The sequence below is a fragment of the Musa acuminata genome, chromosome BXJ2-3, assembly GCF_036884655.1.
Source record: "Musa acuminata AAA Group cultivar baxijiao chromosome BXJ2-3, Cavendish_Baxijiao_AAA, whole genome shotgun sequence".
Taxonomy (NCBI): domain Eukaryota; kingdom Viridiplantae; phylum Streptophyta; class Magnoliopsida; order Zingiberales; family Musaceae; genus Musa; species Musa acuminata.
Genome location: NC_088340.1, coordinates 41,339,210 through 41,365,090, shown reverse-complemented (window position 1 = coordinate 41,365,090; position 25,881 = coordinate 41,339,210). Strand labels below are relative to the sequence as shown.

Genomic DNA, 25,881 nt, shown 5'->3' with positions numbered 1-25,881 from the left:
CCGTACACAAGATCGGGTTCGGATCCAAGCGCAGGCATACCCGGCAAGGAGGTCAGGGAAGCAAGAGAATGTATAGCGGGTTCGGATCGAAGTGCTGCCACACCCGGTAAGGAGGTCAGGAAAGCACCAAAGAGAAAAGAAAGAAGAAAATATATAACGGGTTCGGATCTAAACTATGGCTCACCCGGTAAGAAGGTCAGGGAGTAAGTCCATTTTTCACATGAAAGTTTATGTTCTTATAAGGCAAATTACTATTTAATTTCATGCTGTTTCATCTATGATATTTTATAGTGTATTATAAATTTGGCTGAATTTTTTTCTCTTTTTCTTTCATTATAAATTACAAATTCTTTTCTTTTGTGTTTTGTTTTTGGGGTCTTTTGTTGGCTTATAATATATGTTGGGAAGTCTCTCCCTCCCTCTCTCTCTCTCTCTCTCTCTCTCGTCAAGTGAATGAGAAGGCAAGTCTTTCTCACATGGCGCCCAAGAAGAAGGGCCGCGGCCGCAGCTCCAAGTCCAAGAATGTGCCCGGCTCCTCCAGCACGGCCGTCCCATCTGACGACGCCAGTGAAGCCGCCACCATTCGTCCTTCCTCTACTGCTCCCTCAGGCCATTCACCACCGACCCAAGAAACCCCGCTCTTACCTCCCGCCTCTCAAGAACCGCCCTCTTCCGCCATCCCTCCACCATCCCTCTCCTCCCGCCTCCTCCCTCTCCCGGCAGAAGTAGAGCCCACGACTGCGGGTGAAGTCTCGACATCTCATCCTTCTCTGCGCCCCGATCCCTCCACTGCTCTACCACCGAGTACCTCCCCTCCTGCCTCTCAAGATCCGTGCTCTTACGCCATCCCGCCACCATTGCCCTCCTCTCGCCTGCTCCCTCCTGCGGATGACTCATCGCTCAGATCTTCAGGTGAAGCCTCCACCTCGGCTCCTCGTCGACCGAGCTCCGCTCCCTCAACCCGTCAACGACCGACCCAAGGAACCTCATCCTCACGTCTCACCTCTCGAAGACCGTCTTCCTCCGCCGCCAACCTTGGGAGACCGCCTCTGCCGCTTCCGCCGCCTCCTCGGACTACCTTACCACGCGTCACGGATCAAGAACGAGATATCTTTGCGCTTATTTGTTACACGGCTGAGGACCTATTCGCTGCAAGGTGCCATCTGAACGCGGCGAACGTTCCGGCCGCAGATAGCTCGACGTCGCTGCAGAGCGGCCTGGCCCATGTAGCTAACTCGATCCCAACCGTGATGGACGCGATCAACATGATAGTACAGCTGGCGGACGAGAGAGATGAGACGGAGGTGGTGAACGCGTCCATCGCCGCTTACGCGGACTTTGACACGATTCTGCAGGCGTTCAACGCGACGTCGCTTCTGATGAGCCGCATGGTTGAGCAGACCCGCGCCGGTGGTTCCCTCCGCGATCCCGGGGGACAAGGCGGCAGTTCTTCTGGCAGCGGCGATGGTCCCGGCGGCACAAGCAGCGGCGCTGGTCCCAGCGGCGCAAGCAGCGGCGCTGTTCCCGGCGGCGCAAGCAGCGGTACTGTTCCCGGCGGCGAAAGCAGCGGCGCTGGTCCCGGCGGCGAAAGCAGCGGCGCTGGTCCCGGCGGCGAAAGCAGCGGCGCTGGTCCCGGCGGAGAAAGCAGCGGCGCTGGTCCCAGCGGCGAAAGCAGCGGCGATGGTCCTGGCGGCGCAAGCAGCGCCTAGATGCTGAGTTAGTTGGGCCGTTAACCTCTCTCAAAAGACCATTTCTTGATCTGGTGATGATACTCCCCGTGCTGTTCTTGATCTTGCCAGTGGTGGAGTTCAAGCTCCGGTTTGGTTCATGAGATATAGGACATTGCATCCACAAACCCTGAGAACTCGGTTCTTGTGCTACTGCAGGGATTGATCCGAGCATGAACGTTCTTGGCAAAAGTTGCTTCGAAGACTTGCGATCTTATGCCTGTTTCTGATGCAGTTCATGATGATGTTTCGTGTGTTCAAACTCTGTTATCAACAGAACACAGGGTGAACAAGGAAGGGATCGAGGACGATCACAGCAAGCGACACGAGAAGCCTAACTAGATTCATGAAATCCTAAGATCGTCACAAGATCTTATGGATACATGAGGTATCTATAAAATAATAGAACGCTAATAGAGAAAACCTTACGCTTTAATTCATAATTGCAAGAAAGATAATTAAGTTCCATTAATCTATAGCATCAATTTGGAGTGCTTCCCCCGGCCGTAACATGCTCTCAGAAAACCATATCTTCAGACATTTGCCCCTCTCTCTCTCTCTCTCTCTCTCTCTCTCTCTCTCTCTCTCTCTATATATATATATATATATATACCAGTGAGTGCCTTTGAAGCCAAAGGTCGTCCATGGCTCGCAAGAACAAGAGCCATGGCTCCAACTGGAAGAGCCAGGCGGCGGCGGCCGCCATTGTGGATTCCCAGTCCTCATCCCCTGTACCTCCGGTGGCCTCGCAGCTCTCTGATACAGACGTTATCACCACTTCTCGTTTTCTCTTCCCTCTCCCAAGGAATCCAACACAGACCCGAGAAATCCCACCGCAGCGTGCAACCGCCGTCCCCTTCCACATGTCAGATCTGACTGCTGTGAGAGTCGTCGGCAACGCCACCGAGTTGGCGTGTCGGGCGCCGGTCTTCCCCAGGAACACGGTTCCTGCGCAGCCACAGCTCGGGAGGAGCAGGAGCTCCAACAGCGATCTCCCTCGAGGAAGCGAAGACATCTTCAGGAACGTGTCGGCCACCGTTGGCGATGTTGTTTCGGAGATCATGATCATGATGGATCAATCGGGACTGGACGGCACGTCGTGGTTGAAGGAGAACATGGATGGCGTACACTCCTGCTACCTCAAGATGATGGCGAGGGAGAGGTTGCGTCAGGCGGGCGATAGGGTAGTGGACGAGCCAGACGCCGTGGATCCCATCAAAGGGGTCTACGGCATGGCTTCGAGGTGGCTGGAAGAGAAGCTTAAGCTGGAGCAAAGCGTTAAAGGGGGCGGCGGACAAGGTAAAGCAGGTCGCTGAGTGTGGTATTTATCGCCTCTGGAGCGTTACTGCTTGCTTCTGATCTGGTGAGTAAACTGAGAAATAAGTCGGGGAGGAGTCTGCGTGTTGCTTTGTTCATCTTTATAGTTGACTCAGTATCTGTGCTTAGATTTGTCTTCTTTGTTGACAGGATAAGAAGAGGCACATTTTTACTAGCTAAATAAAAGGCATTAAAAGAAGAGAAATCTATTTCTAGGGTATGAAGAATCCGGAATCAAAAACCAGGCTTGAGCTAACGAGCCGAGCTCTTTCTGATGAGCTCTGATCTCAAATCTGTAGAAATCCCATCTAGAATGTCTGCTGCTTTAAAGCTCGTCGTGTGCGTCGTCGTCGTCGTCACCGCCGTCGGAGCCACCGCCAGGCGCGCCGCCAGATTTCTGATACACAGCAGAAATGATGGGATTGCAAACAGCTTCCACCTCCTTGAGCTTCTCATCGTAGTCCTCTTTCTCGGCATTCTGGTTGTCGTCCAGCCACTCCAGGGCGTCCTTCAGTGCTGCCTCTATCTTCTCCTTCTCTTCACTCTCGATCTTGTCGGCGAGCTTATCCTTGTCGTTAATGGTGTTCTTCATGTTGTAGACATAGGTCTCCAACTGGTTACGAGCATCAATCTTCTCCTTCACCTTCTTGTCCTCCTCGGCGAACTCCTCTGCCTCCCGAACCATCCGTTCAATCTCTTCCTGGCTGAGCCGGCCCTTCTCGTTGGTGATGGTGATCTTCTCCGACTTTCCGGTACCCTTATCTTCTGCCCTGACGTTCAAAATGCCATTGGCATCGACCTCGAAAGTGACTTCGATCTGAGGCGTGCCCCTGTTTTGTCATATGGTAGGAACAAGTTACTGGCAAGATCTAAAATTTGGAGTACGGAATCTGAGAAGCAGAAGGAAGACAAACCTAGGAGCTGGTGGAATTCCAGATAAATCAAACTTGCCAAGCAGTCTGCAGTCCTTCGTGAGACTCCTCTCGCCCTCGAAGACCTACAGTATAGTGAGAGGGACAAAGATGTGTGTGAAGTTCCTATTAATTAGCAGTAAGAGAAGCGAGACATGTCTGCAATCAGGATAGTAAAGAAGTTGGAAGTACCTGGACGGAGACAACAGTCTGCTGATCTTGGTACGTTGTGAACACCTGAGACTTCTTGGTTGGGATCACAGTGTTCCTTGGAATCAACTTGGTCATCACTCCACCAACCGTCTCAATCCCAAGAGTGAGAGGTGCCACATCCAGAAGAAGAATGTCTGGTTGCAGAGAGACAATGTAATTAAGCAAAGGATGAGGAAGATCACAAATGGAATGTAGTCGAACGTACCTTTAGTTTCTTCACCGCCTTCTCCGCTCAGAATGCTTCCCTGTACAGCCGCACCGTATGCTACGGCCTCGTCCGGGTTGACCCCCTTGTTTGGCTCTTTTCCATCGAAGTAATCCTTCAAGAGTTGTTGGACCTTCGGAATCCTTGTGCTCCCGCCGACGAGAACAATCTCATCAATCTGGTTCTTCTCCAGTCCGGCGTCTTCCATAGCCTTCTTCACGGGGCCCATAGTCTTCCTGAATAGATCGTTGTTCAACTCTTCGAAACGGGCACGAGTAAGAGGCTCAGAGAAATCCAAGCCTTCGTAGATCGATTCGATCTCAACACGGACTTGGTGCTGGTTACTCAAAGCTCTCTTGGCACGTTCGGCTTCCCTCCTCAGCTTCCCAAGAGCACGGTTATCCTTACTGATGTCCTTTCCATGCTTCTTCTTGATCAGTTTAATGAAGTATTCCATGATTCTCTGATCAAAGTCCTCACCTGCAAAGAGAAAGGAATGAATATTCATAAGCATCGTACACAACACATCAAACAAAGCAACCAGGAACGATTACTCGATTGGCTAACTGTTAATAGGAAAGATGAAATTTTCACAACATGAAAATGACCAATTAGAGAACTATATATATGTGGTATTTTAAAGAGTATGATCCAAAATAATACTAAATTTCAATTGCATTCACATCCTAAATAGATTTTTCAGCTGAACTCCAAACATATCTATTATAATGTTCCTATTTTGAATTGACATATCGATCATGCAGTAGAGACTTCATGTTGATATTACCTCCCAGATGAGTGTCGCCATTAGTGGCAAGAACTTCAAAAACTCCATTATCGATTGTCAGGATGCTAACATCGAATGTCCCACCACCAAGGTCAAAAACAAGAATGTTCTTTTCACCACCCTTCTTGTCCAGACCATATGCTATGGCAGCAGCGGTTGGTTCATTGATAATTCTGGCCACATTCAAGCCAGCTATAATGCCAGCATCTTTGGTTGCCTGCCTTTGAGCATCATTGAAATAAGCTGCAGCACAAAAAGAAGAACAAATGAGAATGTTTCTAGAGAAAAAATCATATAGTTCAAGGAGGAAACTCATCAAAGATGTTCTTTTTATACCTGGAACAGTAACCACAGCATCGTTAATTTTCTTTCCGAGGAAAGCCTCTGCCGTCTCTTTCATCTTTGTCAAAATCATTGCACTGATTTCCTCGGGGCTAAAAACTTTAACTTCACCATCCTTGATCTTGACTTGGATATAAGGCTTACCATCCTTGTTAACGATTTTGTATGGAACAAGTTTCATGTCCCTCTGTACTTCTTTGTCCTCAAATCTGCAGGTCACAACTTCGTAAGCATCTAATAACATTTGCCTCAACAGATAAACGACCCAGCATATAAAGCTAACTCACCTTCTTCCGATAAGTCTTTTCACGTCGAAAATGGTCCTTTCGGCGTTCACGGCTGCCTGATTCTTTGCGGCCTCACCAATCAATCTCTCAGAATCAGTGAAAGCCACCCAAGATGGGGTGATGCGGTTTCCTTGGTCATTGGCTATGATCTCAACATGACCGTTCTTATAGACACCAACACAAGAGTAGGTGGTGCCAAGATCTATCCCAATAACTGTTCCCAACTTGGTGGCCTCTTCCTTAGCAATTGAGAATGCAAACAAAGATCCTGCAAATATATCAGCAAATTTATTCTTATATGCTTTATCATGGCTAGATATTCTACTTTCAGAAAACATATTTGACTACTTGTATGATCTAAAGAAAACACAAAGCTGATAATATCAAGATAGTGCTCAGTTTTTAAAAAGATTGGGCAAGCTTCAGCAACAACAAATACGATCAGTCATCTATATATCCTTGGTTGTTCAGTAACGAGACTTCATTGGATTTCATATTGGAGGAATCAAATTGAATCTCATATCGGAAGAGAAGCAAATAGGAACTCAACCTCATTGGATTTCATAGAATTTCATTGGATTACCATCACCTTATGAAGAGGCATTTCTCAAATCTTAATGTGATTACCATCTTAATACAAGATTAGAAATGGCAACTATGGAAAATTGCAAATTTAGTTAAAGAAGGGCGAACAAGGTTCAGTCTTCGAGTGTTGCAATCATTCAAGTGTTACAATCAATCAAGGATGTCACCAGTGGTCAAAAGTTACCCGTGTAGAGACAGAGGAAGCCCTATATGAGAAGTGACTAGCCCATCTGCCCGAGAAATCACCGGATAGTTAATTGGAGGAATCACCAAAAACAGGTGAAGCATCTTAACTAGACTCACAATGACAACAACATGCAATGTTCTTTGAATTCATATGGATTATGGAACTCCAGTTGCTTATATCGATCATAAAGTATCCTTTTCTTGAGACGCAAATCCAAGTCTAAAGTTCTTTAATGAATGTATAGGTCAAAAACGTTACACGAAGCACCAAAAAGAACCATACGGGAACAGCCATCCCATTCCAAACCAATCAACGCTTACGGCAGAACCTCGTAGCTTATGACCTCTAAAGCAGGTGATTGCGAACAGATAATAATATACATGTCATTTGCGAAGACATGAACAGATAGTCCTCAACAATTATCAATTCGCAAACACCAATGACCCGAACTTCTTTCTTTTTCCTTTCTTAAGTATTGGGAACAGCTTGAAGACAACAACATATAATTCCAAGCATCAATTAATTTAAATCTTATGGGAAAAAAGTATGTTTATCTAAACTTAAAAGAAACCAACGATACGGAACGAATCCAAGCCAAGACAGTCTGTATACTCGTACGGGAACAAGTAACACGCTCCCTCGCGCAGCAACATTATATATCAGATCGATCCATACCCTAGGCCCGGAGATCATGATCGGAGAAACAAAACCGAAGATGACGCCACTAAGATCAGATCAGAAGAACTTACCAGCAAGCAAGAGACCCAACAGGATCACGGACCCTCGGTTCCGCAACGATCGATCCATCACCTCTCCCCCCGGGTGCTTTCCTCCGAAGAAACAACCAAAATAACTCGGTCGCTCTCTCTCTCTCTCTCTCTCTCTCTCTCTCTCGCTCGCTGGCTCGGTGGCGGTCGACAGGGACTCGAGCGGAATTTATAATGGGTTTGGGTATGGGAGTGTGAACGATTCGGATCCACTTCGACCATTTGGAACGAAGGGAACATGTCATGCCGACGACGTGGACCAATAAGAACTCGAGCTTCGAAGGTCTCAACCAATAGGAGCGAGAAATGTCGTTGGGCTTATCAAAGCCGTTCGTTCCAAAACACACGGCCGAGAAGCCTTTCCATCATGTTCCCATAGTAGCTGCTTAATTGGGCTCAGGCCTGTAGATGGGCTGAGTCCAATATAAGCAAACCATCCGGTCGGGTTTCGTCTACATCATCTACTTAACCATACCTTGTATCTAAACCGCGGTAGATCTAATACGAGCCAAAACCCATTCCTCGTCACAAATGAAGATATAGTCAATATGTCAACTTTCACTCTGAAACACTTCGTCCAGAATTAGTCTTAGCTTCATTCGGGTCCAAATTAGTTCAATAGTTAATAATAACGTGTGGTTTACAAAATATTTCAATCATATACTTCGACAAATTATCTCAATGAAACGTGTATATATATAATTATACATATATGAATGTATATGTTGCTAAATGAGTGGATCCTAAATCTGCCTTCATTTTCTTAGAGTATTGTGAAGTAATATTTTGTCGAGGAAATATACTATCGACACTTGAGTTAGCTAGGCTTAGTCCATTTGTCGCAATCGAGCACTCAGGGAGTCATTCATTGAATCTATTGATTAGGTCTTTGATTTGAGCAGAGCAGGGCACTGATGCAGTGGCATACCAAACTTACAATCGAGGAGTAGGGTGCTCACAAGCATAGGTTGGGGGAGTCCCACCAAGTGCATGTGCCAATGATGGTTGGGACATTGGCCATGGCTAAGACGATGATATTATTTGTTGAGCTAGTTGGGGTAGGAGCGGGGTGATAACTTATATCATGCTCATGAGCATTTAAACTTGATGGATGAGATTTATGAACACATCGGTAGAAACAGTCAGGTGTCTTACATTTGTCCCCGGAGGTAAAAGTCCCGAGTCATTGAATAAACGTTGGTTACGCTCCAATGTTTAAGCAGAAGTAGACGCATCTACTTGGGGAAAGGAGGGTAGCTATCCCCCTTGGGTAAATGTGATATGGGTTGGGAGGAGGGCTTCCTCGTTGGAGTACTTGTTGAGAGGGTTTAGAGGTGAATGTTCCTGCGATGACGTTGATACCCTCCGAGTGTTAAAATATTGAGGGAATGTACCATCAACACTTAGAGTTGAGTCAACCTGATTAAGATCCAAAGATGTGGGGACATTCGAGGTCCTCTCTAAGCTATACCAAGATGGAGTTTGGCTTCTCGAAGGGTTCCTACACAAAGACCAATGTCGAGAGAAGATTTTCAATCTGGTTTCTTCGTCGCTCAAGTTAATCCTCTCAGGATTTATGTGGAGTGTAAGATATCCTTTCAAAAAATCTAAGCCTTAGATCAACGTTGAGGGTCGATTTTTATACCTAACCAATTGAGAAACAACCTTATATAGCAGCTTCAATATCCCCTCTTGATATATTGCCATAGGGGTGACAAACGAGGGACAAGCCGAACGACCGACCCACAACAGTGATAGAGAGAGGTTGATTGCCAAACCAAGGTTTCAGACCTGTATACCATGTAAGTTGGAATATGACAAATATTAGATCCTTGAAAGCATGCATCCATCTGTCATGGATAATTCTGCTGCAACTTGCTTTTTAACATATGGAAAGACATTCATATTTGCTCTAAGACAAATTACAACATACACACATCTCAAACCTGGACATCACACCATCATGGAAGATATTTCCTACAGACAACTCTGACCAAAGGAATTACAGTACATAATTGAGATTGTGCCCCTTTTGCATACATTAACAGTAGCAACAACTGCCTAAGTTTGTTCAAGGGGATCCCACATTAAGTGCAACACAGGTTTCCTCAACAAGGATTGAGATGAGCAGTCTTCAGAGATATGAACTGTTCCTGATTGCTGTCGTCATTCCTTCATCTTCATGAAGGTTATCTCATCCATGGTTGTGACTTCAAGCGTCCTTAAACCATGCAGTACAACTCGGTGGACTTTATGAATCCTGCTATATCCAGACAGCAAAAGTCATCACAATGTAATACATCAATCTGATTCATTCTATAAGTCATTATGAGGGAGATCGATGGGCATCCAGTCATTTCTCTATCTGCCAAAATATTCAATTGCTAACCAGTGAGCTTAGTATAATAATCTAAAAACATGTGCTACACACCATGTCTAACCCAAACAAAAGACTCTGCATGTCAAAATTGACCACCAACATTTACTGTACACACTTGTAATTAGAGCATTTCCCCAGTTTTCTAGGATTCATTAAGCCACCAATGTTTTATCTCTGGCGACGCAGAAAATCTCGCATCTCTTGGTGCACCTCGACACGAACAACTAATCGCATGGTTCTTGAATCTTCAAACAACAATCCACCCAGCTCCCTTGCAAAATCACATGCTGCTTCAAATACTTCCTGCACAAGGTTGAAGTATAAAGAGCGAAATAAAGAAAATGAGGAAAAAATTATAATAAGATAATTAACATGTAGACAAATGCTATCTGCTATTGCCAATTTATCACCTTTGATGGAAAATCTTCGTATAGATATGAAGGAGTGATCTCAACTCTATTTTTATCGGTTTCCCAGAGCCTAATCTGCATTAGAATATATTTTTCAAGGGATCAATCTTATAATTCACTAGCAACTATGTATTCACTCAGATGATAAGCGAGATAAAGAAGTTACAGTTGCAAAAGTAATAACAAGAAATTTTTTGAATTTGTTATCCTTATAAAGAAAAAGAAAAACTTAATTGCTCAAGATCAAGAAAGCATCAAGCATTTTAAAAACTAGGACTATCGTTCTACTTGCCCCAGAATATAATAGTTTGACATTAAAAAGAAAAGCCATAATTTTGGAAGGGGTTAAATCTAAAAGGGACTCAATCTTTACAACAGTCAACCTGATCTGTAACATTTTCTGGAACTGCAGGTATCTTTTGTGCAACTCGAGGATGTGCATTTTGCTGAAGAAAACAAATAATCTGAAAAGGCAAAAGTTCAAAAAAAAATCAGAGCAGATGATGATCCTATATAACAGTAGTGAATCAATCAGGTTATTACAGAAAACACATAATGTTGTAAATAAGTATAGTAAGTAATAACAAAACTGGTAATGCTCAACCTGATCAGCTGTAATCCCATTCTCAAAAGCGTTATACAAACTTTCTTTTGTAATAGCTCCAACAAGGAGGTTTGGAAGTTGATATTCGATTCTGAAATAAGGAAGCAGCCAACAAATTATTAAAAAATCAATATGTTAAACATGTAACAACATTTTAAATTGATATTTGATAACACATCACTGAGTAAATGTTGCTTTTAATGTTTTTATACAACCAAGTTTGCAGTGGGGGGATCATTAAGAAACAAAAGCTATACAAGTCGTATAGTAAGCAAAATTTTGTCACATGTTTCGACTGGAAATAGTTTGTACATGAAACTTTAGGATCTTCAGGTTGCTTTCTCCTTGATCTCAAGCAAAATTCTCAGTCTAACTCAAATAGAAGAGCCTGATTTCAGTTGTAGATGAGTCGGAGGATGAAACAAATCAGTTCTAGAACCAGAAGGCCTACTGCAATGATGACGAAACAGCAAACAATGACTACTGCAGAAATGAACAGTAAACCTGCAGCTGCAGAGTTGTTTCAGCAAAGAAACAGAGAAACAGGGCTGTGAAGAAGTGTGGAAGTGAGAAATGGGAGGATGCAAGAGATATATGAGATGAAAGACAAAACAGGTAAGGAGAAGATACCAAAGTGGGAAGGGATATAGTGGCTCAAAGAGATAAACATGCATCAATTTTTAATTTCAATCAACATGACTTGTATGAGAGGGCCAACAACATTATTAAATAAAATGTAACCGGATGATCTAGACACCAACAACGTTAATGATGACTCCTGATATTACTCAAGAATAGAAAATCACAACTGGATACAATTTTGAGTTTGCATAAATTAAATAAACAATTTTAAGCCCCCAACCTAACCTAGAAGCAACCAACTGACATCAAATTCCACAGTTCTGATCCAGCATTATCTCGACGAACATACTGAATGTAGAAACTATGAGAATATTAGCAAAATCCTATTCGATTTTCCAGCGAATCCTCTCTAACATATATTCTCTACTAAGTTTGGGATGAGGCTATTCTGACAGCCTTCCTAAATCTTTTAGGTTAGATTCTAGTTAAGAAAATAGGACAAGAAAGGAATATAAGAAAGCATTCTCCTGTTACTGTGCTGGTCTGAGCTAAAGCATGCCAGCCAGCAACGTATTGCACCCAGACTCAGCATGGATTTTCATGCCACAACAACAGCAAACCAAAATTCATTAATCTTGTGACACCAGTCATGCTGACCAGCACACTACTACATAAAATTGTGGCACTTTCGCTTTTGTGAGCATTAGTATATTTGCAGAAGAAGTTTCAGGGACCAAGTAGACTAGATTACAACAACAACCTCTTGCTCATTAAATTACAGATTCCTTAAAAGGATTGTATAAAAGCCAGAAACTAGTAGGTTGAACAAGGAACAATTCAGGTGGCAGGAACATATCTATGAGGACCTTCTACTGCAAAGAAAGAGTTCGGACCTTTTTTATGTTGATTATAGAGGAAACATTAGAAAAAATAAATTCTGGAGAGCTGTCTATGTATAAGAGACAGCAACAGACATAATAGAGAGAGAAACTTTGCAGGAACAGTATCCCTAATTACAGAGAGTTTAAATGAATGGCAAAGGTCTTTTTTTCTATTGGAAGAAAATTATCTTGCAAATCTGTAACATTATATGGAAAAATTAAAAGTTAATGACCAGCAAAAGAACTGATGAATAAGGATTTAAATTTGAAGGTGTACAAATTTTGGGTTACAGAAGGAACCATCAGCTTGGAGCCTTTCCAGAGAACTAGCTAAAGGTGTGGCAGTCTTAAGAATACCACATATTTGGATGGTCACTAAGCTTGCTAAATGTTCAGAGGATGCATGAGACCAGGGTGAATCTTCTACAGAACATTGACCGGATCTAGAAACTGAAGCAACTATAGCAATTCATGCAGAAACCAACATGAATGTATGTAGAATAACAACAAAAAAATGAGCAATCATAAGACATTATTAGCTCGTAAAATTATATATCTTGTACATCCAGGAAGATATTTCTTTTTCGTATTCATTCTTCAATTGAGCAATCCAATATATTTCAGTAGTCAAAAGGTTGAAGTACACAGAATGGTCGCCCAATGTCCAAGGCTCCCACTCCCATCAATACAGTCAAGGAGAATCACATACACTTTTTAGCAGAGTACAGAGCAAACAATAAAGAGCAGAAATCTAGATATAGACCAGAGAAGTGAAAATGGGACCAAGAATGGATAAAATGATTGGCTAGAAGCATTCATTCTACCTGAAAATAGGCAACATATAGCCTATTTTGAGCAAAGTAAGACAACTAAATACAAAGCTAACTCCTGATTAGAAGAACTTTATCTTTATCCTTTAACCATCACCTAGTCTTCTTTTTTTCTCTTCATTTTGTTCATGAAAGGAGTCAATATCCTTTGTCTAAAATTAACTAATAGAATGAATCAAGAAAAGTTTCGTTTACTCATTGCCCAAAAAAATAGATAAAAGGCATAAACACAGTTTATCCATGTCTAAAAACCTACCTTCTAAATATTTTCCATAAAGAAAAAAAATGAAAACAATAAGAAAATAATGTCCAAGGGAATTTCAGAATATGCTTCATTTTTTCATGAATTTAAACTACAACCAACAATGTACTTGTGTTTAAGAATGTTATGAAGGTTTACAATTTTGTTTGGCTTCCGTCACATTGCATGACTACATGTAAAAAAATTGACACCAACTTTAGCTATTCAATTACCACAAAATATGACAAGATTAAGATCAAATTTTGCCTAAAAATATATTGACATCATAAGGCCTAAGTAATCCCCTCATAGGATAACAGTAGCAGGACCTTTTAAACAAATCCAGGCTACACAAAGTTCACTGATATGTAATTTGATACATCAGGTCTAGATTTTTTTATAAAATAGTTTATTTAAAGAAAGAGTTTAAAGTTGTAATTTGTACAACATCACCAAACAACATGGGTTATCCAAGTTTCACAAGGCTACCTGATATTGAATGAAAAGAAGTGAGAATATAAATCTTGCATAAATGGTTTTTTTTGTCTGCATGCAAAAGTGTGTTCTATTATCGGAGACAGCAAAGATGAACTTTGGAAAAATGCCCAATAGCACGTATTTTAGAATGCTTTTACCTTGAAAAGAGACGTAGAATCTCACAGTACAATTTAGATGTCGAGTATGCATACATTCTGAAGTTTGTTTCCACAACGACAAATCCCTGTTTAAAAGTTGCAGACAAGCTTTAACAACAGTATCCCTGCTAAAGATAACATTAAAGGATAAGAAACAAGATAGATTAACAGGTAAACACATTTTGATAGTGTCTCTCTCACATAGAAAACACATAAACTATCAGTGAAGTAACAGTTGCAACATGCATGACCAATTATAACAACAAAATAACCAAATTAAATGTGGATAGAAAATATAAACTTCCAGTAATTTGAACTTGACCAACAAACTGTTGCCTTCCCTGGTCTTTCATAGAAGTTCATCAGTGGATGGCCTTGTTCTATCAGATACCCAGAAAGAAATGCTGCTGCTTATTTGCCCCATAGTTCTGACAGAGTCTGGTCCAGAACTTTGTGCATCAGCTCCTTTGTATTTATTTGGTTTTCCTTATTGTTTATCTGGAAGCATTAGCTTAACCTAAAATTGGCCTATGTAAAAGGCATCGGAAATGATTGATACCAATAGAATCAAAACTAATAGTATGAGGTGCTCGGTCAACATTCAGAATAATAGCATAACCAACAAAACTCATAGAACTCGGGATGGTTAATCAATTTTCTTTTACTGTCAGGCTCCATAGAACCTACTGAAAAGTTCAATGCAGGTTATTTGAGAGGTTTTTTTGCCTGACATTTACCAAATCAAATATACTGCCAGATAATGCAACTATCCTCAGAATTTCCAGTACATGCTCCAGCTCCAACCATTTCAATCAATGAACCACCATATTTATCCTTAATAAATACAGCTCATACATTCTATTTCTCCCGTTCTAATAAGATTTTCCTAACTTCTTAAAAGAATAATCAAGATGTTCATGTTTCTTATACTTGTTTATGCAAGTTTGTGAATCCTACAGCTTGCATGTTTGCTTCAGTCATACTCTAGAATCTAGATGGTCTCAATCAGATGAAATCATTAAGTAAATAAAAGATAATATGACAAGAAGTGATCTAGTTTGGAGGCTATAAGACCACAAACATTCTTTTTTACAATAGTTCAGATCATGCCAGGGACTATGTACATGCTAAACAAACTCTCAATTGACTTCATAAATAGATATTCATGCATAATAATGGTATCAATTACCAGGAAAATCAGTTTTGCTATGTACCTAGTAGCATCTAGGTCCATGCCAATCCACCATATCACAGTTGCTCTATGCAAATGACTAAGGTTCTAAATCTTGGTCCGGTAGAAATACTGAACACCTTATGCCACCATGTCGACTAGAAAATATCCAGCCAGAGTAGGAGGCAAGGGAGGAGGAGAAGGTAGAGGAAAAGGAAGAGGGGAGGGAGGAGGCAAAGAAAAGGTGTTGGCAATGTGAATCGAAAGGAGGTGACAATGGTTGCAATGTACTGGGATGGAGGCGCTGGTGGTGGCAGTGACTCTGTGAGGAGGTGATGATGAGGAAGAAGAGAGATGTGAGAGAGAGACATGAGAGAGAGAATGCAAGAGAAAAAGGAGAAAGAAAGAAAAAAAAACGAAGAGATAATTGTCTCCTCACAGATACATGTACCAGGGGGTGGTAGGTATATCATCTGGTATTTCTATATGTACCAGTAAAATTTTGATCAGACTGGTCATGATGGTAAGTGTATTAGCAGTAACCCCAACTTTGAAATAGAACCAATAAACTTGTCCAGTCCATGTACAAGTCATGGTGTGGACTGGTAAAAGTCAACCCATACTGAGTTCATTCAGGAATTTCCCTATATGGTTGGTTTTTTAACCTTGTAGATGGCTATCAAAAGAGTGAAAAGCTATGTATAAATTATGTTTTTTTCCTTATGTATAAAGTATTTTGAATGATCTAATTTGAATGTAGAGATGAATCATGAAAAAATTAGAAAATACAGGAGCAAATTATAACTTGTTCCCTGAAGATGAAAACAAGATAAATCATGAGCAGATTCAACAGGAATCCATCGATCTCTATTAGAAAAATGATGCTCCATTCAATCACAGATGACTCAAAGAGAATAGGAAAAACTCTCGAGAATTTCCTGAGCTGATATAGCATAGCTGGGAGGGCTTGATGGTCATAGTTAACCTTTGCAGAATATATGGTAGAAAGCATAGAAAGAGGAAGAAACAAAATTAGAATCACTACAAGACTTTTCTGTCTGAAAATCTAAATAAATAGTGTTACTGAACACTTGAGAAAATGAAAACATTTCTGTTAATTCATAGGCATCTAACAAAGCTACCCAAAGACAAACCTCCTTGTTTGATGACGAATCTGTGAAGCTTGCTGAAAGATTAGTAGCCAATTTAGTAGGTATGAACCAGCTCTCTTTCCTGCCCTGCCATATCACAAAGTAGGATATTAAGATATAATGTATCAAGCCATTAATGATTTGAATTATCATCACAAGGGAAGGGAAGGAACAGATAAATTTGTTTTCACCTGTTGAAGTTTGACTAGTCCCAGATCTGCAAGGTCTTTAATAGCAATTCGTTGAACATCAGTCAAAGTATTCAAGTTGTAAGCCTGCAACACAAAGATATAAGCATCAGTTTACCTAATCATTGAGTTAAAAGCAACAAGATAGTAACAGGATTAAGAGCAAGAAAAGATATACGAGGAACTAAAGTTAAGTTGTCACTGAATCTCCATAGAAATCAAGAGCTATCTAGTACACAAAGTTAGTAATGCATTTTGAACTGTGATGAAAAATATATATCATATATTTGTATATGTACACATAATTATTGGTATATCAAACATTGGATCTTGAAAAACAAATGCTTGGATAACAGCAACTACAACAAGCCTTTTAAGATTCTCAGCATGATGTAATAACATAGATAAAAGAAATTCCAAGCTAGAAAATGATTTAAGAGATGATTAGGAATAAACTACCAAATCAAAAAAGTTCTGCAAGGCAATGTACATGGTTGAATAAAAGGTCACCCCACCAGAGCTACATAAATGTGCAAATTAGTCACATAACTATCCATAAAAGTTGCAAGGCTTACAGGGTTGACCAATTTGAACCAGTATCAGTTAAATCCAAATGCTGACCTTTTAGGAGACAAATCAGCTCAAGAAAAGTCAGGTAGATTCTGATTCGTTCCAGCTAATACAATCTTTTTTTGGCACTCAAATTCAACATATCCCAGCAGAATATAAGTCATTTAAAAAACAAAGAAAAATAATCCACTTCCACCGGTCCAGACAATTTATAATTCTTAATCTTATAACCAAGCCCGAAATAAATTATGATCCTGCAAACCTTAGTTGTGCATCTGATATTGTCAAAAGATATGTTTCAAATTCAATTAACAAAGAAATAACAATCTCTTTCCAGCATATTACATGAATTGTGGGTTCCTCAATTAGACTTAATCCCAGATAACAAAGCCAAACAAAACATATTACAGGCACATGCCCACTTTTCTACGAAGCACTTGAAATAGTCGCATACAAGATGAATAAAAGATCAGATAACAAAAATTGGAAAGAACAGCATAAAAAGTGAGAAAACCTATGAAACAGATAGATAAGGGATCATTTGCCTGCTAGGTGGGGATAGCCTAGGGTACGATGTTTTTGACAGTGCAGGGTCTGGAGGATCAATTTATATGAGCCTTACTAGCAGAAAGTTTGCTTTGCCCTCGAATGAATTATCTGATATTGTAAATGGAAACCAAAAACAATACTTAAAATACCAGTCCAATTGTATCAGCCAGCTGGTTTTTCACAAGTCCAACCAAGTTGGCCATTCCGTTTCTATGTAACTTTCAAATAACATGGTCCACTTGGTTTTTGCCAACCCAATCAAGCACCAAGAATGGACCATACTGATTGGACCTTTTTTTCATTTTTTCATTTTTTATATTTTTTTCAGACACTACAGAGTATAGGTCAATACACTATTCGGTGATACTATATCAATCAAACAGGTTGACATAAAACCTTGAGCTTAAAGGTTTTAAATTAATTTGATGGAAACATAATGATCCTTTATTACCTTTTTCATGAAATCCTGTTAGAAATGTTCTACATGGGACGATCTTTAGGACACACACTAGAACATCAATAATGCACATGTACAGAAGGAAGAGTGCTTTTCATGGGACCAAAAATTTAAATTGGGATCTCTTGCATTAATTACACAGTGGGATCAAATTGAGAAAATTTGTGTGTATAGACTGATCAAAAGGTGTTCTCTTTCATGGATAGCCATATTTCTCCTTACTCATTTGCTTCTTGTCTTTTGGGTTGCCAACTAGGAAAGCCAGTCACCTTGATAGAGAGATTTTCCTTTTTCTGTTAAAGTGGTTTGGAGCGGTCAAAAATAAAAGGGATCATGTCCCTCGAACCTGATTCAAGCACAGAAACTAGAAATTGACTCTGGGATCACTAAAAGAAATGAGGTTAAATTAAGACTGATCAGCAAGATTAGGTACTGAAGTCAGTTTTTTCTTTAATGTGGCCTGAAGGATCTGAAAATGCCAAATATGAATGGCATCAATTTGAAGACATTATGGATCAAACTGGTAACTAGCTGAAAATCAGTCAGGACCAGTCAGAACTCAAAGAATTGGCTTGAAGCCACCACAAATGGTCAAAACCAGATTGCAGTTCATCAGACGTGATTATTAAAATTCTTGGGGCAATAGTATTCAGTTGTAACCTCCTAAGAAGCAGTCAGAGTCAGCTGAAACATAGATGCCTGGAACAAGAGACGTTCCAGATCATGGAGAGGGAGCACGAAAAATGTAACGTGGTTTGCAATATGTGGAAGGTAGCATTGTTGTTCTGTGGAATCATGGATGTGCTATGTGGTGATGTATTATTCAGGTTGACCAGTGATTACTTTGCTAGAACTGCAGATTTTCTTCATAAAGTAAGCATACAAAATAAATTGTAAATGCATTTTAATTGATATTAGATCACTTGTTATTTCATTATAAATGAAAAAGAAACATCTTTTAATATCATCTTTTATTATGATATTATCACTATTCACTAGAATCACTACTATATACAGATTATATGCTTGTTTTTATAGATGGAAAATGAAGCTCTTCCATACACCAAAATGATTCTTCACAGTACAAGATGTATCCATGATTAATATAAGAATGTTTTTGTGCCATAGATAGACATAATTAATTTTACTAGGTCTATATAGAGTGTTTCAGAAAATATATTGATTGTTATACCTCGCCAAGGGTATGAAAGCTCAGCTCAAGAAGGAATGATATTAGATCCGTGGGATCAACTCCACGATCCTACATTATTTCAAAAGGAATAAAAAAATCAGTCTTGTAACAGAAATTTTTAAGAATAAAAGCCAACTAGAGCAGAAATGGAGATAAAAGTATAGTATGTTAACAAATACCTCAGCAGTTGAGATGTATTCTCTTATTATATACCAAAGTTGGGCATTTGTATCCATCAGCTGTTTACAGGAAATGATCAGCTATAAGAATTTGAAATTTGAAATGCTAAAAGAGTAATAAGATTTAGAAAAATGCCCACAAGGAACTGGAAGCCATTCTCAGTTAACTTCGGAGGTTCATTTTCCCTGCATATCTGGCAGATCAGAACTTCAAATTTTGTATATATCATTACAGCAAGAACAGATTAATTTTTTACAATTAGGATATGGCAAGTGTTAACATCCCAACAGAATAATTGCAGATGTAGAAAACCTGGCACTCAAAAGGCCTCGCTGGAAAACCTTAATCATAGAAGAACTGAAGCTCGTCAACTTTTCTGCCTGAGCTGAATTTATAAGCTGCAACAAGAAGCACTGTTTGCCACCAAAAAAGAAGAAACCACTGAAGCAACCTTGTATAGTTATAAGCATAAAATAACTATTGAGATGGTAAATCAATAGGATATTAAGGAGCAACCTCCCATTGCTCAGAGGCATAGGTCTCTAGATCCTCCAAAGTTGGCAGTCTGACTGTGATGCTCAAAGGCATCGGCTCTCTGGGTAAAGTCCCACTGCAATTACGAAGCAAAAATAATAAACCTATTTTGTTCCTTGACTTAGATATATGAAATAAAAGAAAGATTTGTTTTGCCAATATACATACCGCAGTCATGTGAAAATGAACATGATTAAAAGTCATAATGAACAATTGTTGGAATCTGGACACACATTTGCCATATTGTAGAGCACAAAAGAATTTAATAATTGATCATAGTGCCTTCCTACATGACTATGCTAAACACAGTTTTATAACAAATGGTGTGAGTGATCTTTTGATATGTGCAGTTATTTTAACCCTTATACTTCCAAAAGGGAGAACATTTAACTCTAATCAAAACATCATGTCACAATCCTCTGCAAGGACAACCACTACTATAACTAAGCTGGCCACCACAATAACTAGATCAGCGTTGTATATGAGGCCAATAACATTAGTTTGGTGACTTTGGTCATCATCATCAACACCTACTTAAACAACATTGACTACTGCATAGCTAGGATCATCTAGGCCATCACAGCTAGGATTGAAGCTAAAGTGCTTGGGCAAGTGTGTGAAGGAGAAGTAGCTTGTGCAAATATCATCTTCAAATCCTAATGATAGAAGTGGAAGACCCCAGAAGCACAATGCTCTTCAACTTCACAATCCAATGGTCCTTGTTGACATTATACCCTTTTGATAGTAACATATGGAATTGGGCAGAGAAAGGTTATATTAATTTAAAAGCATACAACACATCAGCTTGACTTCAATTGCACGACACAAAGACACTTCTATGTACTCAATTAGATTGCAATATACTCAGGCCCATAAGTCAGATTACTGTACTTTCATTTTAGTTGACAATTGATATGGAACCAAAAAACACATATCAATGCATACCCGCTCACCAAGTACTTTTGGATATTGCTTTGGAACTTCGGGTTTATCTTGTAACTTGTCTCCTTCTTTCTGCAACCAGTTATAATACAAATAGTACACAGATGTAGATTTTGTGGCAGTTTTACAGTCATCCAATAATTTAAATTTTGTAACAAAGCTATAGCACATCATACCACAAAGTGAAAATCCAAGCAATAACACAAAAATATAGGAGCACAAGCTGGAAAGGTTATAGCAATTTCTCTCTTGTGCATATAGAATATGAGAAGCGCACCAAAGAAATTTTGCCTTCCCCAACTTAAACAGTACAGTGGAGTGTAGAAGCAGAGGATACAATGATCAAGTTAAGAGACAGGAAGAGAATGGCAAATACGATGTATTTTTGTGAGCCAATTCTTCAGGGAGGAACTTGCTAAAGAATTTACATTAAGAAAAGAAACCAATAACCAGATCTACAAGTAAAAAAGTTAGGAAATAATCAGGTATAAAAACTATAGATTATCTATTACTGCATATGATAGTGTATCCATCACGTTTATCAGGTCAAAAGGATGCAAAAAGATTCTTCACAAAAGAGAAGAACAACTTATAACAAATATGAACCTGAAAGACTGAGTTCGAACAAATTATAGCAATTAAAATAAAGGCATTGAAACTTAATCAGGAATACAGAAAATTGAGATTGCATAAATAGTATAAGCTCTTGTACAGTAAGATGAATAGGAGAAGACATAATAGCACATCTCCATACATGATTTTTAAATGTAAAAAATGATGCTGGTACATCATGGCCTTCAGAAGTGGTACCATGGAGGAAGTAGAGCACAGCCAGATATGGTTATGAGTATCCACAAAAGCAGTTTCAAGAATATAAAGCACTATACCTATCAGTAACTTCAAGGAAAACCCTCAGCTGAAGCAACCTATCAATAGCCACTTTGTGTTTGGAAAGCCCATCTGGAAGCAACCATTCTTCCATCGACTTGGCTGTTATTAGGGTATCAATATACAGCATTTGCAAGACATACCTCTTAGCCATCGGTGGCAGAGATCTAAAGATTGAAAAATACAAATTAGACTAAGCATGCTGTAATTTCAGTCATTAAATGCCACATAGCTCCACAAATGAGAGTTAAAGCAACCAAATATATTGGCTGCTTTAAGAAGAGCAGCAAATGCATCAGATAATAGAAATGATAAAGTAGGTGAAAATAGATTAAAACAAAGTAAACAATATAACATAAAGACCTAGAATTCATAACATTAAAGCACCATATAATGAAAAATATGACTGCACCTATAACATGTCAAGGTAAAATACAAGTCAGTCAGTGTGAACTATTGATCCACAAAAATTTCACTGCGCAGGTCAAAGTACATGAACCACATAAGGTTGAATTCCTGATGTTGGTGGTTGCAGATAAATAATTATTAGACTTGTTGATTCTAACGCCAACACTCAAAAAACCAAGCAAGTCATTCATAGGCAAATTAACCACCAAACATCAAGGATATTGTTCCTATGAAGAAAAATTGAAGAGCGCTAACTGGTCTCTCTCCGAACCAACTACACCTGCTCAATCTATGGTGAACTACCATAGATTGAGCAGAAAAGGCAAGGAATCGACAATAGCGCCTTTTGATCGAATCAAGGAATATATACGAAATAATAGACAAGAAAGGGAATGGAAGAAGATTCACCTGAGGACAGCTTCGCAGATGAAAGTGCTCTCATACAGTTTGTCCAGTTTCATGGCAGGCAAAGCCGCCACCAGGTCCATGAAGTTTTTCGCGATGATCCGAACCTGCGGCATCTTCGCGCTCCCAAAAGATCAGAAATCGAGGAGAAACAAAGAAAGGAAAATGGAATGGATTAGGGTTGTGTATGCCCTCTTCCTTCGTCGGCTTCGTGTTACTCTACCGCTCAGTAAACCGGGGGCTTGGGTGTGTAATCGGAGAGACGACTCTCCTTCCATCATGAATTCGGATCAAGAGACGATCCGAATCAAGCTCCGAACCCGATCCGTTTTGGATGCGACCCGACTGGTGGAGGGAATATATATATATATATATATATATATATATATATATATATATATAGAGTTAAATTAATAATCAAAATATTATTAATCAATAGAGACTAATCTACGTTGAAGTTTTTTAGGCCATTCCTCCATACAAAATTTTCGTCCATTTCTCTCCCACTTAATTGTCGTCTCCATTTACATCATTTTCATTTTATTCTATTAAAAAATAAAATAAATAATAATTGATTATCATTAGTAAATATTTAATAATTATTATTTTCTACTAAATTTCTTTGAAGCGTCCTAGAGTTGAATAAATAAGAGAACTCGATACTAGTCAAGAAAACAAAGGTTACTTCACTCATCTCCTTGAGAATTATGCTTTATGTATCAAGTTGGTTGTTAGCCTTCATTTGATCTTCACTCACACTTCTAAAGCATCCAAAATATTTATATTTTTTATATTGAGTTAGTTACTACAATCTACCTTCTAATTATCATCTAATTTTTAGAATGTATGAAGTTTAACATAAAAAAGAGTAAAATTCTTCCATATTTGATAGTTTTGATCACTTCTAGGATTATACCATATTTTTCATTATTTTCATTGTTTACTCCTGAGTATAAAAGGTACAATATTACATATTGTCTACTTTATTCATTGATCGAGTACTCCTGTATAAACTCAAAGTCCCCCAATTTTTATTATCTTAAATAAGAAACTTATTAACACTGGTCTTACAAAGCTCATTGACCTTTATCTTTCAATATTATCTTAATATTTTAAAGTTTGCCTTTGCGTTCTCCACCTCCTCGAAAATCTTTCATTACTATATGCTCTTCCTCCGTGAGAGCAAGGGAACAATAACTCTATGGAAGTCTCTCTTTTTTATGTCTTACCATGATGTTGTCATACCCATAACCGTACCATCCGTCACCTTGCATTTGTGTCAATTTATTTTTAAATAATAGATCTGCCTTTGTGGTGTTACGACACTCATCTGAATCCATCTCCATCTTGACTTATGCTTGGTTTTATTTAGCTAAGTATCTTTAGACTTGTCGTTGTTTTCCCACCTCTTACAACCTCCTATTTTAACATTGTGTTCTCCGAATAATTCTCCTTAGTCAATGGAAAGATAGACTATAACTGTCATGCATGGCCTCCATCGTCATGTTGTATGACTCATGTCAATTCTATTATCCTTGGTGTCCTTGGTAGTAATGTTTGCTAACTCGACTTTATCTTTTGACTTGTCGAGCTTTCACAAGCGAATATGAGCTCTAGAGCTATCCAACCCTCTAATCGCTTCGATCATACATCTGTATAATCAAGTTTTCTTCATGAGACTCATTGATATTTACACGTAAAATTTTCTCAATGGTACATAACTCTTATATGCTGATGACTAAGGCTTTTATCTAATATAAAATTCGATGCAAAGACTCGCCTTTATGGTATCATGACATTCAATCATTAAATCAATATCCCTTCATGTTGTCATGCTATTCACTGAAGTAGAGTTTACTGTAGCTCCCCCATAATACGTTTGTAGGATTAAGTCCCTCGCGAGACTTCTCTCGTGTGTCTCATATTGTCTTAAACTGTTATACCATTATTCACTATACCATGTTACCTCTTAGTGACATATTCATTGCATTATGATATTTATAAGATGAACTCAAATTATAATCTCTCTATATATGGCCTCTGTTAACACATCGTAGGGCTTTCGGCATCTCCAATTATATTGGTTCTTCTAACAATCAATCTTTGTTCACTCGCTTTCGAGTTATACATAGACGAAGCATAACTCTATTATAGTCTATCATCCAATAGCTCTCGAAGTTTATTGACTTCATTGAAATTAGTATGCTATGGTTTGGATCTTAGATCCCTACATAATATTTGTTATGCACATCTTTCTCTACAACAACTCGAATGATAGCACTATTCAAGAGCACCTGCTTTCATGTTCTCTTGTCCCGTGTCAAGATATTTTGACCTCAACTTTACCTCCATAAGTTGAGTCACCTTAGTCCTATCGTTAATTGCTTCATCGAGATAAGGTGCATGTGTCTTAAAGCTTCTATTAACTATGGCTCCATGCAAGAATGAGAGACTTGATATTGCTTTTATCTCTATAAGAGTTTATGTTCTTGACATATGTTAAAAAAACATAATGTTTTCGTATTATATTTCATCTTCTGTATAAACTCTTTTCATGCGACTTAAATACTTCATAAACTTCTATCCAAGTTATTTTGTTTCTCAATATTGAATGATGACTCTCAAGCACACCATGTCATGTTAGTACTCATGACTCTCGTTCTAATACTATGGAGGTACTAATAAAAATATTTAGTTTTATATTAATTATTAATTCAAGAGTAGAGAATAAAAAACCTATAAACCTCTAGCATCATTTTTATCTTTAAAGATGTATCACTCTTATATTCAAATATATATTTTTTTTAGGTTTACCTCGAAGAGACAAAAATCTACGAGTTTAATAAATAAATAAATAAATTTTCGTAAGTCACACCAATCGTGATAAATAATTTATATATTTGCTATGCATATGCATATTATTTATATAAATAATTTATATGTTTTTGATTTATTTATTTTTTTTAAAACCAAAGCTTTTCAATGATACCATTTTGTCATCTCTGAAATTTAAGTGCTGATGTCACCTTCATGTGGGCCAATGCGCGAGGGTCCCAGCGGCGGAAGCGTGTGAGAGAGCCGCACGTCGCCCGAGTACTTTCACGGGTAACTCAGTCGTGCTTGATCGACAGTTGACCGTCCAAACATGACACGACCACCCAAACTCACCGAAATCCCCCAACGTGCCCTGCCGCACTTGCGTTTCATCCGAGTCCCGAAACAGGGAAAGACCCATTTTTACTAGTATATACAGATGGGACCCACTGAGATGAATTCAGTCCTAGCCACTGATCTTCTGTTCGGTGTCTCAGTCGGGACTGGTGAGCCTACCTCCTTCCCCCTTGCGATCCGGAAC

At 39.2% G+C, this 25,881-nt stretch overlaps 4 protein-coding genes across 6 annotated transcripts; 2 read left to right on the top strand and 2 right to left on the bottom strand.

The window, feature by feature from the left end:
* Positions 1 to 476: 476 nt before the first annotated feature.
* On the top strand, positions 477 to 1,709 carry LOC135607622 (adhesin AWP1-like). Its single transcript, XM_065099575.1, has one exon. The coding sequence runs from the start codon at positions 477 to 479 to the stop codon at positions 1,707 to 1,709; it is 1,233 nt and encodes a 410-aa protein (XP_064955647.1).
* A 662-nt stretch (positions 1,710 to 2,371) lies between these two features.
* LOC135607621 (uncharacterized) lies at positions 2,372 to 3,329 on the top strand. Its single transcript, XM_065099574.1, has 2 exons — positions 2,372 to 3,090; positions 3,195 to 3,329. The coding sequence occupies exon 1, from the start codon at positions 2,372 to 2,374 to the stop codon at positions 3,041 to 3,043; it is 672 nt and encodes a 223-aa protein (XP_064955646.1). The 3' UTR covers positions 3,044 to 3,090; positions 3,195 to 3,329.
* Positions 3,165 to 7,472, bottom strand: LOC103978674 (luminal-binding protein 2). The gene is made up of 8 exons (XM_009394550.2): positions 7,311 to 7,472; positions 5,790 to 6,057; positions 5,497 to 5,711; positions 5,161 to 5,403; positions 4,374 to 4,853; positions 4,148 to 4,302; positions 3,959 to 4,041; positions 3,165 to 3,874 (listed from the first exon to the last, which is right to left on the bottom strand). Exons 1-8 carry the CDS (start codon positions 7,366 to 7,368, stop codon positions 3,370 to 3,372), a joined length of 2,007 nt encoding a protein of 668 aa, XP_009392825.1. The 5' UTR covers positions 7,369 to 7,472; the 3' UTR covers positions 3,165 to 3,369.
* Positions 7,473 to 9,704: 2,232 nt separating this feature from the next.
* On the bottom strand, positions 9,705 to 22,776 carry LOC135608330 (general transcription and DNA repair factor IIH subunit TFB2-like). Of its 3 annotated transcripts, none has more exons than XM_065101071.1 (15): positions 22,530 to 22,776; positions 21,713 to 21,880; positions 20,829 to 20,897; positions 19,866 to 19,959; positions 19,662 to 19,762; positions 19,489 to 19,534; positions 19,349 to 19,408; positions 19,170 to 19,238; positions 16,405 to 16,488; positions 16,217 to 16,300; positions 13,892 to 13,977; positions 10,723 to 10,813; positions 10,502 to 10,582; positions 10,119 to 10,193; positions 9,705 to 10,011 (listed from the first exon to the last, which is right to left on the bottom strand). In XM_065101071.1, exons 1-15 carry the CDS (start codon positions 22,640 to 22,642, stop codon positions 9,877 to 9,879), a joined length of 1,356 nt encoding a protein of 451 aa, XP_064957143.1. In that variant the 5' UTR covers positions 22,643 to 22,776; the 3' UTR covers positions 9,705 to 9,876. The 3 variants fall into 3 exon arrangements, with proteins under 3 accessions (XP_064957143.1, XP_064957144.1, XP_064957145.1); XM_065101072.1 differs by having other exon boundaries at positions 19,489 to 19,542; positions 19,691 to 19,762; XM_065101073.1 differs by lacking the exon at positions 20,829 to 20,897.
* Positions 22,777 to 25,881: the final 3,105 nt, after the last annotated feature.